This window comes from Caloenas nicobarica, chromosome 1, assembly GCF_036013445.1.
Source record: "Caloenas nicobarica isolate bCalNic1 chromosome 1, bCalNic1.hap1, whole genome shotgun sequence".
Taxonomy (NCBI): domain Eukaryota; kingdom Metazoa; phylum Chordata; class Aves; order Columbiformes; family Columbidae; genus Caloenas; species Caloenas nicobarica.
Window position 1 is genome coordinate 120,226,589 of NC_088245.1, and position 18,806 is coordinate 120,245,394.

The 18,806-nt window shown below is 41.2% G+C and overlaps 1 protein-coding gene across 3 annotated transcripts in view; it reads left to right on the forward strand.

Annotated features, from left to right (window-relative positions):
• The window catches only part of PRDM15 (PR/SET domain 15), a 42,184-nt gene that overhangs the window by 7,165 nt on the left and 16,213 nt on the right, over positions 1-18,806 (forward strand). For 2 of the 3 annotated variants that reach the window (XM_065639419.1, XM_065639427.1), the window contains exons 3-14: positions 1,568-1,661; positions 5,397-5,550; positions 6,410-6,662; positions 7,763-7,885; positions 10,438-10,536; positions 11,322-11,546; positions 12,226-12,361; positions 13,431-13,606; positions 14,262-14,356; positions 15,286-15,373; positions 16,777-16,944; positions 18,187-18,281. In XM_065639419.1, the coding sequence (XP_065495491.1) occupies positions 1,568-1,661; positions 5,397-5,550; positions 6,410-6,662; positions 7,763-7,885; positions 10,438-10,536; positions 11,322-11,546; positions 12,226-12,361; positions 13,431-13,606; positions 14,262-14,356; positions 15,286-15,373; positions 16,777-16,944; positions 18,187-18,281 (1,706 nt within the window). Of the gene's footprint in view, positions 1-1,567; positions 1,662-5,396; positions 5,551-6,409; positions 6,663-7,762; positions 7,886-10,437; positions 10,537-11,321; positions 11,547-12,225; positions 12,362-13,430; positions 13,607-14,261; positions 14,357-15,285; positions 15,374-16,776; positions 16,945-18,186; positions 18,282-18,806 lie in introns of those variants that run through there. The other variant, XM_065639434.1, reaches the window with a different exon arrangement.

Below are 18,806 nucleotides of genomic sequence, written 5' to 3' on the forward strand. Positions count from 1 at the left end.
TTCTGTGGCTCCTCCACCCTCTGTGGTTTTAGGAATTTCTATTTAGCCCAGATTATTTCAGTAATACTAAGCACAGTGTGAGCTACGGGCACACCTAAGTGGGGTGGTATGGTAAACAGCACAGGACAGGGGAGGCCATTTGCATATAGGCTTAGATTTGATGATGGTGCTATGTGGATAGCATTTGCCCACTGATCCTTTCCTCTGATACAGCTGTCTGGTGCTTTACAGCAAAGTGGACTGGGAAATTCATTCAGCTGAAAAATAAACTGGTGGGAAAAGCTGGTTGTTTCGTTCCTTGGTACACCAGGAGGCAGCACAAGCAGCTGTACAGGAAGCAGGGCCAGGCTTGGGGGCTGCACGAGCTGGTACTGCCGTTTGTCAGATGTATGTGGATTTTCACTGCTAAGTTAGTTTTGTTGCCAGAAGAAAAAACAACGTGGAGCTCTGTTACTGTATTTTTGGTTCCCTTTTCCATGTCTTAGAAGAAATCCTTTTGTTAGTTCGCTGGGACAAATACTGAGAGAGGGAGTTTTCCAGTTAGGAGTAAAGAGTAGCTTTACTAGGGAGACATACCCTGGAATGACATGGCATTTGTCTTGTTCTCTTGCCAAACAAGGTGTAACCACCCTCTACTTTGCTTACTGGGCTTACCTGACTTGTCCTTGTGAGCACAGTGCTCAGATGGAAATCGCACTATAGGAATATAACACCTGTGCAATGATATCTTCTTGAGCTGTGTCAGCAACTGACCAGGCAGGGCAGTTTGGCATCTATTTTTCACAGCGAGGCAATGTATATGCATTTGAAATCCTGTTAAGTTGGCTTATTTTAGAAAGCCTCAAATTATCCTGGTCTGAAAATTGTTTCTTAGGAACCATGCAGTTATGAGTAATTTACAGCCACTTAAACTAGAAGTTAATTTAGGTAAGATGGCAGTGAATTAAGAAGTGGCTAAAGTATATTACACAGCCAGCTGACTTGTTTGGAAGGGCACCAGAAGGTATCCTGGAGGCGTCTCTCCCAGCGCAGTGAGTGAGGAGCATGAGCAGGCCAGGTGCTGCTCCAGGCAGAGCTTGGCTCCCACTGCCTGCTCATGCCCTGCTGAGGCCCCATGCCAGTTCTGCTACTGTTACTATGTTTGTGCCTCCTGTTGCTAAAAAGACCATGCTAGCCAAGCTGTTTCTAAAAACCTGGGTTCTGGTGAAGGTAGTAATGTTCTGTTTAGCTGATATATGTTATGACACTTTATTTGAAGATTAATGCCATCTTCAAGCAAAATATTTACTGTGGATGTAAGGCAATTATTTTCATTTGAGAGAAAATGTAAACAATTGTCTTCTGATTCTACTGATCATAGTGTGTTATCTCACTTACACAGGTGCCAGCTATCAACTTGATGTTCAATTACACATATTCTTTTAAGCAATATAGATAAACCTCTGCCTTCATATGCATGTCTTCTGCCTGGTGCTAGATTTTGTATTTGGCTCTTGAAAGAAGGAGGCAGCTGTCTTACAAAAGTGTTTTTCATCAGCCTTTCTGTATGCTGTCTGCTTCCTTGCAGGGTGCGAGGACTGTGGGCAGTACCATGACTCAGAGTGTCCTGAACTGGGCCCAGTGGTGACAGTCAAAGACTCCTTTGTATTGAGCAGGGCAAGGTAAGGGACATTTGTGTTACTTCTGACTAACACAACACTCACGTTAGTTCTTTAAAGTATGCTTTCTGTTTAATGGGTGTCACAGTAACAGCTGAAAAGTGAAGTCCTGGTCTGTGGAAGACACATGGCCTTGATTAAACAGAAAAATTGATGCACACACTTACGTGCTCTACTGAGTTGAAGCCAGAAAATAACTTGCTGCTCATCAGGACTTCTTCACTGAGATTTCTGGAAAAAAGTCAGATAGTGCCAAGCGGGGTAATGACTTCTGTCTTGGTTGAGTACCTGCAACTTTTTCCCTTCCTCAGATGTACCATATTAGTTTCAGAGAAGTGTATGTGGATTCCTCATTTGTATGAATGGTTGTGTCCTCCTGCTTGGTATAACCTCTGAAGTTCCTCCACACAGAAGCAAAACAAGTTGTTCTCATTATTGTGAATCTTTATGAATGAATAGGGGTAATGCTCCTGTTGGAAGATCTGTGACAGCACAGCAGAAACATTCATGCTTGCCAAAAGAAACTAATAGACAAAATCTAGTTAAGAGAAAACAACAGTGAGTAGTGATTTTTACAGATAAAGGCAATTGGGCATTGTCAGCAAAATTCATATTAAGGTGTGAAATATAAGGCTAAGGAAAAGAAACAACTATTGTGAAGATGCAGTACAAATCCAGAAAGAGAGTTCAAATGGCTTCATGTATTATATAATGTGCTTAGGGCTTCTGTATTTCTTGGGAAGTCACGGACAGAAAACACGGGCGTGTGGGCAGCAAGTCTGACACATGCTGGCTGTATAGGCCACATTTTGTTTTCCCAGGATCATTTTGTAGTAAATATTGAATGTGCTGGGTCTGTTGCGCAGTGCTGTGACCCCTCTCTGCCTGGCAGGATGCTCTTGGTATCCCATGGTGCACGTTGACTGCACGTGTGCATGGGCCCTGGCTGTTCTTCTGGGCCTTCCTTGCACCTCCTGCCAGGCACTGCCGTCCTGTGCCTGGAAACCCATTGTGGATGATCTTCTGCAGCCAATGCTAGTGGGAACTGCTGTCTTAACAGCCCTGACACTAGGAGTGCTTTGTTCTTGAGGGTCATTTCAAAATGCCTGTAGGAGTAATAGAAATTGGTGATGGAGTTGCCTTTCTTACACATGGAAACTGTGCAGTGCAAAGTCTCTAGCCTGCACTAAGTAAATTCAATGACAAGTTAAACTATATTTCTTACCTTTTTTCTTTTTTTCCTTTTTTTTTTTTTTTTTGCCTTGCAATTTAATGCTCTTAGTTACTTGTATGGTGGACAGTTACCATAGTGTCCAGATGTTCCAGCTGTGAACGTTGGCAAATATGGTGCATGCGCTGGTTTTCAGCCTACTTTGGCAGGCAGATGCTATGTGTTCCCTAGTGGAAATGTTGGTTGCCAATAGTGGATTTGAAAGCAGAGTTTAAAAATGGCCATGTTTATAGAAAACTGTATTTATTTTCCTGAAGAGTTTACAGCTGAAAAAAAATAAGAAAGGGAAAGAAGAAATATGATTGTGGCCTTTATTTTACATCTGGGGAACAAGAGCTGAGAGAGTGAGTTGCCTGACGTTGAGAGCAAGTTTAACCACAAACTGGATATGAATCTCTTAAAATCAGCCTAGTTGCTTGACCACATGATCATTGTTTCCTCAGTTCTACTGAAAAGATAAACTGGATGCTTTATGGTTAGGAAAGAAGTGTTAAGATACTGCCTCTAACATTGTATTCTGTTATTAAAACTGAAAGTATTTTTCAATTTTTTGCTTATCGCTAAGATTTCAATCTTTTTGTGTTTCTCTTCGTCTAGACAGGAAAATGGATCTGCCAGTGTCAACTTCTATGGAGTAGTCAGTAGCCTGTCTGATTATTTTTAGCTTTTCATCTGTTAGCACAGAGCTGAAAACACAGGGTTGCATTTGGTGTCTGCAAAACCAATATGGTGGTTCCAGTCATTTTGGAAGATTTTCTTTGTGTATTATATGTAGTAACAATATTTACTATATGTAGTTCTTCTCAGAAGCTTTTTTGGTAAATGAGAGAGGTGGGGAGCACAAAAGCACTTGTGATTAATGTTTGCAAGAAGGGGTCTAGAAGACAGAAGGGGCTTTCATCTTAAGGGCTGTGTTCTCCATTAAGTATGTAAGGTTTTAAAATTTGGGGAGGAATATAGCTTATTTTTTAAAATAAGCCTGACTAAAACCAAAGTTCTATAAGGTCATAGGATAATTCATTTTGGAAGAGGTCTCAGGATATTCCAGTCAGAACTAATATCCAGGCTGAACTGCTCGGTTTTCATTTTTATGTGTATTGTCTCTTCTGCACTTGCCATATGCCCCTCAGAAGAGCCTGACTCCTTGGGCTCAGTGACGTCCCCATAGGTGTGCAGGGGTGGCTGTTTGGGACCCCACAGCCATCTCTTCCCCAAGCTGATCAAGGCTCTGCTTCCCCAGCCACTCCTCACAGGGTGACTGCTCTAAGGCCCCTGACCATCCTGGTGGTCCTCCCCTAAGCTTCCTCCAGTTTATCAGTCTTTCCTGTATTGGGGGCCCAAACCAGGAGGCAACAGGTAGATGAGATCCAGCAAGTGCAGAGCAGAGGAGGACAGTCACTTGCCTCAGTCTGGCTGCTCCCATTCATACCATTCAGGATGTGTTTGGCCCTCTGCTGCTGGGACAAGCTATGGCCTCATGTCCAGCCTGCTGCCTACCACCACCTGTAGGGTCTTTCCCTCAGCCAGTACCATCACCAGGGCTTCTTCCTTCTCAGGTGCAGGACTTTGCATTTGTCCTTGGAATTTCATATGGTTCCTGTTGGTGTATCTCTCCAGGCTATCCAGGCCCCTCTGGATGGCAGTCCTGCCCTCAGATGTATTGACTGTGCCTCTCAGTTAGTGTAATCTGCAAATTGGATGAGAGTGCACTCCATTGCCCTTTCTAGATTGTCGATAAAGGTGTTAAACAGGACCAGTATCAGCACAGACCTCTGCTGTACCCCAGTTGTTACTGGCCTCCAGGTAGAGGTTATTTACTCTACTAGTTGTGTACCCACCCAGACCATAACATCCCAACTTGGATACAAGAATGTCATCAGAGACCGTACTGAAGACCTTGCTAAAGTCAAGGGAAATGACATCCACTGCTCTTCCGTCATCCACAAACCTGGTCATTTTATCCTGGAAGGCAAACATTTGTCAGACATGAGTTCCCCTTAGTCAATCCATGGTGACTGTTTCCAGTAGCCTTTTCCTCATGTGCTCTTAAATGCCCCCCAAAAGGTCTTGTTCCATGACTTTCCCAGGGACTGAAGTGAGGCCAACCAACCTGTAGTTCCTTGTATCATCCTTTTAAACTTTTTTGAAAGTGGGTGCAATATTTGTCTATCTTCAGTCATCAGACACCTCCCCTGATGCCCATGATCTTTCCAAGATGATAAAGAATAGTCTCATTGTGAATACTCTGTCGGCACCCTCGGGTGCAGCCTCTTGGGTGCCTGGATTTATAAGGGTTCAGCTCTCTCAAGTAATCCCTGACTCAGCCCTCCTCCACTGTTGATAGTTGTTCTCCTCTGTTTGTTTATAAATCCTCATAGAAATCAGAAAAAAAAGTTTACCGTCACTGGAGATTGGAGAAATAAATGCTGACTTCTTTCTTCTATGGATTTCTGCAGTTTTGTCCCATGTGTAGTTGTTTTTTTCTCAATTTTCTCTTCAATTCTTAGATCATCTCTGCCTTCTAATTTGGAGATAAGACAACTGGAAGATGGGACTGAAGGAGTATTTGCTCTGACTCAGCTAGTGAAACGTACCCAGTTTGGCCCGTTTGAATCCAAGAGAGTTGCCAAGCTGGAAAAAGAATCATTTTTTCCCCTGAAGGTAAGACATGCCACATGAAAAGCAATAATGGAGTCAGTTTTACCCATTATGGTTTCATGCTATCTACCGCTATGGAAAAAAATATGTGTAGGGGGGATTATTTGGGACATCTTTGAGGCAAACCCTATAACCGACTACCTAAACAAGCATTCTCTGGGCAAGATGCAGAAGAACCAAACTAAAGGCTCGTTCTACATGTTTCAAGTCAACATCCTTATAGGAGATAGGGCTGGGATGCAATGGGCAAAACTGCTGGTCCTTCACCTTCTGTATATGATGATACAAGAGAGGCCATGACTACAGCAGTTCATTTCAGTTGTTTTAATGAGTCTTTTCGATTTAGATTGTATTTGCTTGATGAATGACATATGCATTAGGTTTATGGAACATGCAGAATAAGTGTTTGGGGTTTTTTTTTTCTGTCTTGCATTTGTTTTATTCTTCTCTTGACAAGTTTTGGTAGGAAAAATGCTACAGTAATAAGTGAGTTCAGTCTTACATTTTCAGTAATACCTCACTCAGAGATTTAGAAATGTGGCTTGGGCTGATGGGCGTTTCACAGTGTGCTGTTTGGATTCCCCTTCATTCTCCTGTATTCAGTCATTCAAATTTTATAAGTAACTGGTGGCTATAGCAAGAATCCTTAGGATGGAAGTTCATTTTGTTCCCATCCTGCCCCGGTTGTCTCAGACTTACTCGTCTGAAGATGATACATGAAACGTGCTTGATGCAGCTGTTGAGGTTTGCTTTGTCTCTGATATACACTGAAAGGAAGCCATTGTAAAAGCAGAAAGTAAAAATTCTTCTTAACTTTTTATTATTTTTTAGGGCCTTATTATATGCATATTTTGCTTGGCAGGTGTTCCAGAAAGATGGGCCTCTGGTGTATTTTGACACCTCCAATGAAGATGATTGCAACTGGATGATGATGGTGCGACCAGCCACTGAATATGAGCATCAAAACTTAACTGCCTTCCAGCAGGACAATGATATTTACTTCACCACCTCCCGGGACATCCCACCAGGAACTGAGCTGCGAGTGTGGTATGCAGCTTTTTACGCCAAAAAAATGGAAAAGCCAATGCTGAAGCAGGTCACTAGTGTTGCCAATGGTATGTGTGGGGGCCTTTTTTCCTTCCTAGGGGCACAGTCCTGATAGGGACTGATAGTCCCCTACCGTTATAGTTGACAGTGCTGTTTATCAAATAGGCTCTGACCCTGAATTCATTAGCCTTTAGAGTCAGGCTAACCTGCACACATGGTTGCCCTGCAAGAAAAAAGCATAGATTCTTCGCTGTAATAGATCTGAGTTTTTGAAAATGGATGGCCTAGTTGATTCATCCTCTTCAGAGTGAACAAACTGGATAAATGGTTCTTAACTAAAGAACTGGTGGTTGCATCAAAAATGTTTCTGGGTAGAAGAGCCAAGGAACGCAAGTATCAGCGTAAGTCTAAACGTATAGGCAGATTTGCTAAAGAAGCCATTCTATTTCAGTTGAAGTGAAAATGTTTCCATTTGGCTCAGAACTGTTACACAGTTCTAAAAAATTACTTTTGTCTTATGCAGCCTTACGTGGGACCTACTAGAATAAGATAAGCTCAAGAATGAGCTGCCATTCCACATATTTGCTTGTGCATTGGCAAAGATAGGCAGCAGATTTTTTAGAATCTGAATTAGAATTGCCAGAAGTCTCTTGTTCCTCTGCCTCTGCGTTTTTTTCTACTTTTGCATTTCTGCAGCGAAAAGGCATCATCATTTAGCATTGCACTTTCTTCCTGCTCTTAAATTGGGAGTACTCCCCAAATGGTATTAGTGCTACGCTGTGTATAATTTGGGGTGACAAATGGCTTGGGCAGCGGCCATTGCCATCAGCATGCTTTATGGCTGATCTTGATGGTAAACAGAGTCTTAAGTGCTACACCTGAATTGTTGTGGTTAACAGGTTTCTGAATTCTAAGATGTTTCCATGTGGTATTAACTGAGAGGTTTCATCTTTTTGATCTTTAGTTTTACCTGTTGATGTATTTTTGTGTGCATATGGGTATTTAAGAATAGGTGTAGAATTTAGGTATGTCCTGCTTTCTCTTTTCAGCACTGTCACTATACGCTCCAGAATACAAAAGGCACATTGTATGAGATTCAGGCATAAGAATGTCCTGCAAGAGAATGAAAGGATCTGGAAAGTAAAAGAACTGTTTTTACTCTTCACAGATGTGTGCTTGGTAGTAATGGAATCTGATAAAGAGGGGAACAAAATCTCTTCAAAACCTTCACCTGCTGTCTTCCCCCATAAAAAAATGAAGAAATCCAGCATACCAGCAGCTGATCCAGCAAGTATGCAAAATTACATTATTTTTAAGGGAGATAGAGGACAGATATGGATCTAAAGAGCTGTTAGGTTAACCACTTCTATGTGGATACTATAGTTATATAACTTTCAGCAAATACTAACTTAGAGAGGATTTGAAAGTCTGGATTTTTATTTTCGTGAGCATGGTGCTTAAAATGCATATGCAGGTTGAAAAATGACAGAGGGGCCAATAAACGTTTAGGCAGATGATTTTCTTGAAAAGCACAACTGCTTCTGACTTTGGAGGTGAATAGGGTTGGAGTGGGGGCAATTTTGAAGAAAATCTTTGGACTCTGCAAAATGTAGTAGTTCAAATGATCAGGTTCTAGAAGAAAATATGAGACTGTGAGTGAGCAAAAGAACAGTGCTGTTTGGAAATGACAAGAACATTGGCTGTCTCCAAATTACAATAATACCAGCAGACTATTAGAGTTCAGACTGTACTTGATTACAGGAACTCAAATTTAGATAAACTTAATAAGCAATACAGGTAATCTTGGCAAGGAACATATGGCTCAGGAAATAACTAGTGGTGTCATAGGAGCTTTTTCCCCAAGGTCAATTATGAAGCAGTGCCCCCCACCCTGTAATCTCTGATAAGTGTAACAATGAAATCAGTAGCCCACTGAACACTAATTGCCATATCTAAAAGGAAACTTGGAGTATGTAGTATGAAGATCAGGATCAAAAGAAAGCCATTCTGGATCTGTTCTTTGAAAAGGTTACTTTGCTAAATTTTGCTTACTAATACTAAAAGTAGTCAGGAGAAGAGGAGAAGAGTAGCTGCAGATGTTTGCAGAGCAATTAATCAGAAGATCTATTTGTTTAACTTGGATATTGCCACAGCTAAAATGTCAAGTTGACTGGGGAGTTGTCTTGCAGTTTGAGATCATTGATTTTTTCCAGGGGGAAAAAATATGAAGAGTTTGAACAGCCCCTCCTACATCATTCATCCTACTATGTGAAAGTCCAACTTCAACAGAAACAAAATGCTGCCTATTATACTTTGGGAACCCCAAAGTGTTCTCACTAATGTAGTGTTTTGGTGTTCCCAAAACCAAATAGGCCTCTTTTGTTTCTGACTGTTCACTTCAAATTATACAAAGCTGTTCCCAACTGACAGATCTGTACTTCCAAGTAAACCGCAGCCACCCTGGAAGCCTGAAGGAGTGGGAACCTAACCAGGGCCTAACTCGTCTTGGCAGACCAGTGCACAACCAGGGTTTCTAGGTTTACTGCTTGAGGCAGCTCAGGAACAAGGGAAATGCAGAATGAGGGACAATTTTGCAAAGCAGACTTCAGTTTTGCACATAGTGCTTTTTCAGTTTTACTAGTCTGCAACTTCATGAGACATATACAGTAGCTTACATGTTGCTTACCAGTCTGACTGGTTTTTTTAAAGTTATGCAGAATCTTGGGGTTTAGGTTTGCTGGTTTTGGCCTCCTGGACAGAGCTCTCAAGATAAGAACTTCTTTATGTAGCCTGTGAAGAAGGGATCTCTGTTGCTGAATTGTCTAGGCATTTATTTACTACACGCCTCTGTAGTACTGAACATTGAACATAATTTGTAGCAGGGAACAACCTCTGCCTCAGAGAATCTTTCACTTTGGTTTAAGAGGCAACAGTGAAAAGGAGGAAGTAAGTTTATCGTCCCATTACAGATAGAGTCCTCAGGCAGAGAGAGTTTAACTGGCTTGCTAACAATTGTACAGGCAGTCTGTGGCAGAAACTGTGGTACAGTTTGAATCTCCTGTGCTGCCATTCACCTAACCTAGTTTCAGTGTCATCTTCCTCCTCTGGATGGTCTTGTGGGCTGTGGAATATTGAGCTTTGTGTGTACCAAAAAAATCTCTGAACCAGTCCAGATTTATCAGGTCCTCTTGACAAATTCAGACATGTCATCCAAGGACTTAAAGACAATGAACTGTGAACAGAATAACCATTTTCCTGTTTTCATTTTGCCATTTCCCCCTAATTTCTTCTTTATTTTCTTTACCTGGCATGAGCTGATATGTTAATTAAAACATTAATATGGTGGTGTCATAGAGCATCTAATTAATGAAACTGCTCAAACCCAGGTTTTCATTGTCCTCAGCCTGATTTCTGATAATCCAAATGTTCTTACTCTGCTATGCTCTTCACAGAGGGCAAGGAGGCTTCTCCTGCTTCTGTCCTCAACTGACCCAGAAGAGGACTGGTAACCCTGGTCTTAAAGGTGCTAAAAACTGCTTTATATTATGCCTTTGATAATCACAGTTCTTTAGAAAGTGATAAAGGGACCCTCAAGACTTTTACATGAGCACTCATATTCTTTCCTGGCATCATTTAGTTTCTGTTCTAACTTCTCATCTGTTCTGATGTTTCGAGTGTTCATGTTTAGAAAATCCTCCAAGTGGTCCCAGCTGGCACTGTGGGCCTTTTGTTGCTTAAATCATGACTTGTGATACCCAAGGAGTTATTGATAAATGAAGCTACAGAGATTTACCACCTTCCCATTTTCAGAGCTTTTCAGTATTTCTTCTTGTTGTGGTTTAGTGAACACTCCAGAAGGCAGTGGAGCGCAAGAAGCAGAGTCCAGCCAGTGGACATGTAAAGTATGTTCATCTGCTTTCCCAGAGCCTCAGCTGCTGACAGGTAAGAAGTGCTAGAAATTCATGAGAGAGTACTGAGAAGCACTAGGAGAATTCTGGTCTTCCAGAGCAGGACACTGTGAAACCACCCCCCATCCATGATGCAGTAAGATAAAAGTTTTAATTTTTGTGTTCTTTTAAGAAACAAGTGTAGCGGGGAAGGTAAAACGGGAATTATTTTTGATATGACTGTGGTCAGTCTCTGGGCAAACAACTGTGATGTTGAATCTAGAAGAAATAAAACTGTTGTCCAGAAGATAACGTGAATGTTGGGAATACCGGGGATGGGGAACTGCATGAGCAGTGTATAAGATCAATGATGCCAGCTTATACTTAGTGGTATTGTCTGTCTGGTATTTGTGGCACTGATTTAGTATAGGTAATGAAGTAATTTTTTTTCTGCATTTCATTTGCAGATATTTTACACATTTTTCAAGGGAACTTAAAATATTTAAGAGCTCTGACTGAATCATTTTTGAAAAGGGGATTCAGGCTGCTAAATAACTTGGGCATTTAGAAAAAGGTACCCATTATCAGGGGCACAGCCTTTTTTCAGTGATATCTAACAGATCTCTTAAAATTTCAGTCCCTGTGAGTAATCGTTTCCATCTTTAATAGACTGCATGCTTCTATTTAGGAAGGTATTGTGACTACTTTTGAAATAATTTGAAGTGAGTCTCTGCTAAGTCAGGTTGACCTGATAGATAGGCTTCAGCTGGATCTATCACTTTGAGTATTTCATGACAGTTTCTTTCTTCCTTACTCTCTTGTTCTTTCCCATCCACCCAGAGCATTTGCTGAGTCACCTGGAACAAGCTAAGGGTGCCCCCCAAGTCAGCCAAAATGAGACTGTTGCAGAGAAAGCAGCAGAGGTTCTCCCTGTGGATCAGCCAGTGATTTGTGATGCAGCCAGTGCCGGTACAGACTCAAGGAGGAAGGCCAGGCGGGGAAGAAAGCCCAAAACAACTAAAGTGGAAACACCTCTTGTCATTATTGAAGAGAAAGATTCTGAAGGTAAAACAAAATTTAAGAAAATGCTAAGCACATATCCCCTCATATGTCTGTATTGACGCCTTCTCAGAAAGGCCTAAAAAGCAGTACAGAGGCAGGACGGAGATTTTTTTGTTAGATCACTAAAGCGTATGATTTACAAACTTCGTTAATTATCTCTGAGGTCCTTGTCTACACTAAACACTGCAGCACCTGCACTTGGATTACCTGCGTTATCCTGTGACGGTTTTAGTAATAGAGAAGCCCAGAGAAACACAGGATACTGGTTATGAGAGACCTGCCTAGCTTTCGGCAAGAAGTAACAGGAGAGCAAGCATCCTCCCTCTCAAAAGGAGATACCTTCCTCTCTCTACCTTAAGGCTTATTCTTGAAAGGAGCCTTTTTCAGGGTCTTACCTTCCTTTACGGGAAGTTCTAGTAGGAAGTTTCATGATGCATATTCAACTGATGCCTTAGTAATAGATTGGAAAGGTAAGAAATTACATTTCTGTAAGAGATATTGGCTACATGTTACTTGTCATTCAGTAGCCACTTTATCTTGCAAGTGCTACCTACTTATTTGCAATCTGTTGTCATGGACAAATAGTACATTCAGTGCTGCATCTCATTACAAAAGCAAATTCCTGCATTTGAGGTTTTCTAGCTCTCCAAATTAACACTGTATTTTTCTGGCATGTTTGCAGCAGAACATGTAGCTGAAATTGTAACTGAGGTCCCACCAGAAGAGACAGCCCTGCCTTCAGATGCAGAAGAGAGGATTATGGACCTGGTTTTAGGAAAGATGCCTAGCACCACAAATAGCATCAGTTCAGTGACAAAGTAAGTGCTTTGGGATGCAGAATTTCCTCTTAGGCTTAATTAAGATTATGTAGCATGTAACAGCTCTGCTCAACTTCTGAGCCCACAGATGCTCTTTTTTGTTAGCATAAAATTGTGTGATGCTGCTGCTGTAAGATTTGACTTTGAGTGCCACAACGATGGCTTGTGCACTGGAGGATGGTGCACAGATGGTGAGATATTTGTGGCAGAATTCAAGAGCATACCATGAGAATTTCATTTTCCATCATGTCACTGCTGATATTCAGTGTGATTCCAAAAGCCTCCTGCAGCTACGAGGTGAAGTATTACTCCTGTTGAATACTGGTGGTAAAAAAGGCAAAGAGATTTTTGCTAAAAAAAATATGCTAACCGTTATTATTCAGTCTTGCTTGTCATCTTAACTCTTGAATGACTTCATGTTGATTTGTGCATATGATACTTCAGATTTAGAGCAGTGGAAGGGGAAAACTTTAGTATAACAGAACCTCAGGGAGACTCTTAAATGTAATTTGATTAATTTAGACTCTTTTATGTCTTTTTGTCTGGGTAAAATTGGCTTTTTGAATTCTTTTTTGTATAATAAAGCACTTGATTTCTCAAAATTAGCTGGTAAGGCTATATATTGAAATCCTGAGTCGACACAGAGCCATTAAAAATGCATTCCAGGGGGTGGTTGTGCAGGGAAATAGAACAGTACCGCTTCTTGGCACCCTGCTGCTCTCTTATATACACCTTTTGCATGCAAACCACTAAGCTTTCTGAGCTGAAATAGTGCTAATGTTTTCAGAGGATAAGCAGAACACATCCTTTATATTCCTCTGAGGGGCCTGCAAAGAGAATCTCTGAGGTTGGTGGCTGCTGCTTTTTTCCTTGTTGTGCTGGGCAACGATAATTTGGAGTGAGCTGCGTTCTGAATCTGCTGCTTCCAGGGGGTGGCCAGGAGGGTGCCTGGGCAATGAGGAAGCTCCAGCCCCCCCTCTCCTGCCAGAAGCTGAGCATAACACTCCTCTAGCTTTTTCCATCTGTGGGATACCTTTCAGTCCCTGCCTTTCTTTCTCTAATCCATTAGGTTTGCTCATCAAGCCGCCATGTCCATCAAAAGAAGTATAATTCTCTCTGGTAGACATGGTATACGGCGCAAGCTGATAAAACAACTCGGGGAGCACAAGCGAGTCTATCAATGCAGTATCTGCAGTAAGATTTTCCAGAACAGCAGCAACCTCAGCAGGCACATCCGTTCTCATGGTAGGTTTGATTTTTGCCTCATGTGCTTATTGATTTTTGTATCTCGGTGGTTCCACCTTTGAGAAAAAGAGCTAGGCTATCCTTAGATAACGGGATGCATAATTTTAATATAACTCTTTTTTATTTTGTACTTTTTTTAAAATTTCTCTCTAGGGAACTCTTTTAGTTTTGCAGACCAGAGCATGAGAAGATAATAGTTGAAAGTTGAAATTACAGTATTTATAAGTTTAGTTTAGAAATATGTTTTGAACGGGAGTGAGGATGTGATGTTTTTTCCAAAGCTGTTCTTCTCTTTAAATACATGCATATGTATTGCCCCCCACCTTCACAGGCACATAGGTGACATTGCTGTGTAAATGTCAGCCGGGTGCTTTTTAGCTTGTGAGCTGCAGTTCCAGGAGTCTGTGACCTACTTCTAAGGATTCTGTGAAAAATAAGCACTAAAAAAGGGTGGGGGAACCAAACAAAATTGTTGTCAAAATTGTTGGAAAAGGTTAAAGTCCACCAGTTGGTTTTCCTGAACTACTAGAGCTTCTCATCACTGTTTGCATCATCATTGTTTGCAGTTGCTTGTGGTTTGGTTTCCTCTGTGTGCCTGGAGTTGATTATTATCAATTGCTGACTTCTTTTTTTTTATCTTGATTGATCCCCTCAGGTGACAAACTATTTAAATGTGAGGAATGTGCAAAGCTGTTCAGCCGTAAAGAGAGCTTGAAGCAGCACGTTTCATACAAGCACAGCAGGAACGAAGTGAGTGGAAATGACTAGCGGGCTCTTTCTGAGATTAGGTGAAAAAGTACTGTGAGCTTCCAGCTGCTGGCTGGAGAGCTTGGATCCATTATATGTGAGCGCATATCCACGTGAATAAGTGAGACAAGACTGACAGGGAGAGGTAACATCTTCTGTTAGAACAGTTGATGAATTTGCAAAGTGTGGACAGCTTTTGAGAACACAAGTCCTTTTTCGTGTCTGAATTTCTATAGAAAGTTGTTTTCAGGCATCAGTTACAGCAAGGCAAGCTGGAGTTAGCTGGAGCTGCACAATCTAGAGGTGAGATCTGACTTCAGTTTATGGTACTAAATAGGATTGTTCCAGTCTTGTTCACTTGTCCTGTTTCATTTATTCCCACCTGTAGTGTCATTTAATGTGTGAACTCTTTGGGTAAAGGCTGTATCATTAAGGGCTGTGTATACATGTGTAAACCTACAGTGCTTACAGTAGCAGCACCATTCCTGTTGGTGAGGGCCTTCCAAGTGTGGCTGCCATATAAATATTAAGCATGCCTGTGGTGGGGCCTTATCAGTGAATACTTCCCTTGCTGCTTGACATCAAGGTGCTAATCTCTCAGATTGCTGGCATCTGTTCTGGAGCTGGAGAATGAGACAGATTATACCTTGCTTCTCAAAAATTCTGTCTCTGTGTTAGATCAGAGGTTATCAGAAAGACTGTTACATGCACACAGGTACATGGTCTACTTTCTGTATAGAGACAGAGCTTAGATGTAGGAACATGGCAGGATGATATAGAATCAGAATTTTGCATCAGTGAGTAGTTAAATGTCCTGTTGAAGGAAGAAAAATCGGAAAAGACAGCAGAAAAAGTAGCTGAGATTTAGAATTTCTCTGTCAGACGTGACTTGGCTTTTCCCTGCTTAAACACTTACTGTTCACAATCCTCAGGTTGACACTGAGTACAGATACAAGTGCACCACGTGTGAAAAAGCCTTCCGGATAGAGAGTGCATTGGAATTCCATAACTGCAGGACAGGTGAGGCTGGCTAACTGTTCCGCTCCCTCTGGCACCTCTACTCCACTTTGGGGGATGTCCACAAATCCATCTCGGCATAGAAACGACAGAAGGGAAGCAGGAATTTAGATCATTGTCATCATCACAACAAGAAACCTGCCCCTCTTCTCTCAATAAAACTTTTTGTGATAAGAAAAGTGTAACCAGTAATCTGCAGAGCAACACATCCACTATGTACTGCTTTTTTTTAGTATCTCCTGCGCACCTGTCTGATATCCTCACTGGTATTTCATTTGTATGTTCACAGATACCCTGTCACCTTCTCTGTTTAATTTTCTTTCATGAAACTAAGTTTCACCTCATTTCTCTGAAATAGAGGAACTGGAAAGGGAGCCAGAACTATCAATAGTTTGTAGTTTTCTGGGATTACAGTTTTCTTCTGCTTTCTCATGCTTTCTTTGTACTTCCAGTGGTCTCTACAGACTTTTTTCTTAGTATCACTAGAACCTGTCTTTTTCTCCTGTAGCCGTCACTTGTGGTTACTTATTATTTATGCTGAGTCTTATGCTTAGCAAATGACATCCTGGTTATTTTTATGGACCCATGAGTGCTCTTAGTCCAGAATCACCTGGGTGATTCCGCCCCTTATGGCACCATTCAAAGTAGATTTTCTCATTTCCTTTCAGAGGGTACAGCATGTATAAAACTTCAACCTTACGACAAATGGCAAGTGATGCCAAGTAACCTCTCAGTATTCTGTTTATTCAAGGGCAGCAGCTCATTTTCTCTCCCAGTTGACCAAAAGGAGCAGCAGTTTTTGCTCTGCTCTTCAAGGCATCAAACTGTTCATTCTTTGTGATTGCTTCAGCACTGGCAGATTCCATCTACAGGACCATGCTTTTGTGCTCCAAGAAAAGTCTCAACTACTGAATACAAAGCAAATTCCCCATAGGCTGCTTGTCATGTAGCAGTGTCTTTTTGAGATTTTATACTTTCTTCTGGAGTATTCTGTACTGGCTGGTATTAGGAGCCAGTGCTGGCAGAAGTTTTCTGGTGCTTAGACATAGCAGTTCATGTGATGCTGTGTTGCTGAATGTGTAGTGATTTTACCAACATTAAAAACTGGAAACAACTGTAACAGAATCTACTCCAAACATAATTTCAGTTCATGCTAGACCACAATGGAAACGGCCCATGTGAGGAAGCTACAATGCTAGATTCTGTATTCAAGTTTGAATCACATATATTTATTGCTTTTGAAAAAAATTTTAAAGTAAAACATGTGCTTTTGCATTTCCCTCCTCAATTCATGTCATGACAGTTTATATGTTAAAATTCAATTCTAACAAAAGAACTACCTGTCTCACAAACGTACAAAACATGCTTTCATCTGTAAAGAGCTGTATGGTTTCTCTTGCTTACAGATGACAAGACATTCCAGTGTGAGATGTGTTTCAGATTCTTTTCTACAAACAGTAATCTTTCAAAACACAAGAAAAAGCATGGGGATAAGAAGTTTGCATGTGAAATCTGCAATAAGATGTTCTACCGGAAGGATGTCATGCTAGACCATCAAAGACGACACTTGGAAGGTAAGTATACTGTGGATCAACTTAATTACTACTACTAGAACAGCAGTAGAGGTGGGAAGGTTAAGGAAATGATTGCATGTTAGTTCTTCTGGATGGTAACTATCATTTTTTTGTCAGTTACTTGCTCTAGAGTAGCAAGTTTCAGCAAAATGTGACATGTAAAAAAAGTAATAGTAATAGATCGTGGGAGGGATTTGTCTAATTCTACAAAAAGCTTTCTAGGAGGTGCACATACCTTTTTTTTCAGCCTCACTTGGTTGGATCCAGTGCTACTAACAGTCATGTGAAAGTTGCTTGGCTTATGCAGTAGATTAGACTAGATCATTAAATTACATCTTTTTCTTTCTTTGAATTTTGTTCTTCGTTGTTTTTTTTAAAAAAAAAAAGTGGTAACTTGAAAATTTGAAGGCAGAGAATTAACTTGCAATGTACAATGGAAAGTGACTGCTGTATAAATATAGTATAAATGGGATGCTATATAAGATTATTTTTCAAAATCTTGAGCATATATGAAAATAAGAGTTTACTGTTCAAAATCTCAAATATCTAAGAATGCTATAGCTACTCAAAGACTCTGGAAAAACTTGGGTGATGGCAGATTGCTGAAATATGGATTAAAATGCCTCTGGTGATCTAGATGATAAAACCCAAGGTGATTTTAAAAAAGCAGCCAGATTGTCTGATTTAGTGCTTTAGGAGTAGCCAGTTGGCACTGGCCACTCTTGAGGTTCAGGCCTTTGTGTCGTGAACTGGAGGACAAGGGATTGAATGACAATGGCAAGGTGGCTCATGTTTAGTTTTCACAGAACAGCAGCAGCTGTCTGCCCTCCTGAAAGTAGCAGAGAAAGAGGTTGGAAATCCTCTTTGAGCATTAAAGATGATGTTGGGTGGTTGCTTGTCTCCTTAGAGACTGTAAGGGGGAATTTCTGGCCCAGATACCTGATCCAAGTGCCAAGGCAGTTTCCAGGAGTTGACAATAAATGTCTGTTTTCAGACACTTTACAATTGGTGTAATAACCAGTAAACTGTAATACATCACTTTGGCAGACTGTTTTTGTATTCTTCAGACACCATTTTAATTTAGAAATTATCCTTTTGTTAGCAATTAAATTCTGCATTGAGGCTCTTCCCAGTATTTCACTCTTCTTTACAGTATTCACCTGAAAGGGCATACAGATTGGAGTGGAAAACCATGGTTTATTTTTTTTGTTTTGTTTTTTTGATGGGGACTATTCTGTTAAGGGGTGAGACGTGTGAAAAGAGAAGACTTTGAGCACAGCACGGAAAACATGGTTCGCTACAAGAAGGAGCCTTCGGGATGCCCCGTGTGCGGGAAGGTAGGTGGCTTTGCTGGCGTGTGAAGCTCCAAGGACAGGCCGGGGTATGGTGCACCTCAACCCAGCACCTCCAAACGAGCTACCATGGCATAACAAGTTACCACCCGTGTCATAAAACACAGTAGCAACCTATGTGAGTAGGCACACAGCCTGCCAAAAGGTTGAGGTAAATGACATGCACTGAGGTACATGCCAAGTCGGATTACCTGGCAACTTGGACAGGCAGGTGTTCAGTTACCAGCGAACCCTGTCGCCCAGCCAAGATGTTACTCCGCAAACTGCCGTAGCTCCATTTTATATCCAAGCCCAGGGATGGTGGAAGCTGTTAAGCCAAAAATAAGAACAAAATCGAAGTTCAGACTAGACTCTTTTTCATGACGTGTAGCACAATATAGAGTGTGACATGGCCACTGTGTCTGTCTGTGAAATCTCATCACTTATGATATTTAGAGTGAAATTTTTCTACCAGAATGTAAACAACTGGAATCGACTGTGTGAATTGGGAAACATTTTCTATTAGAAATC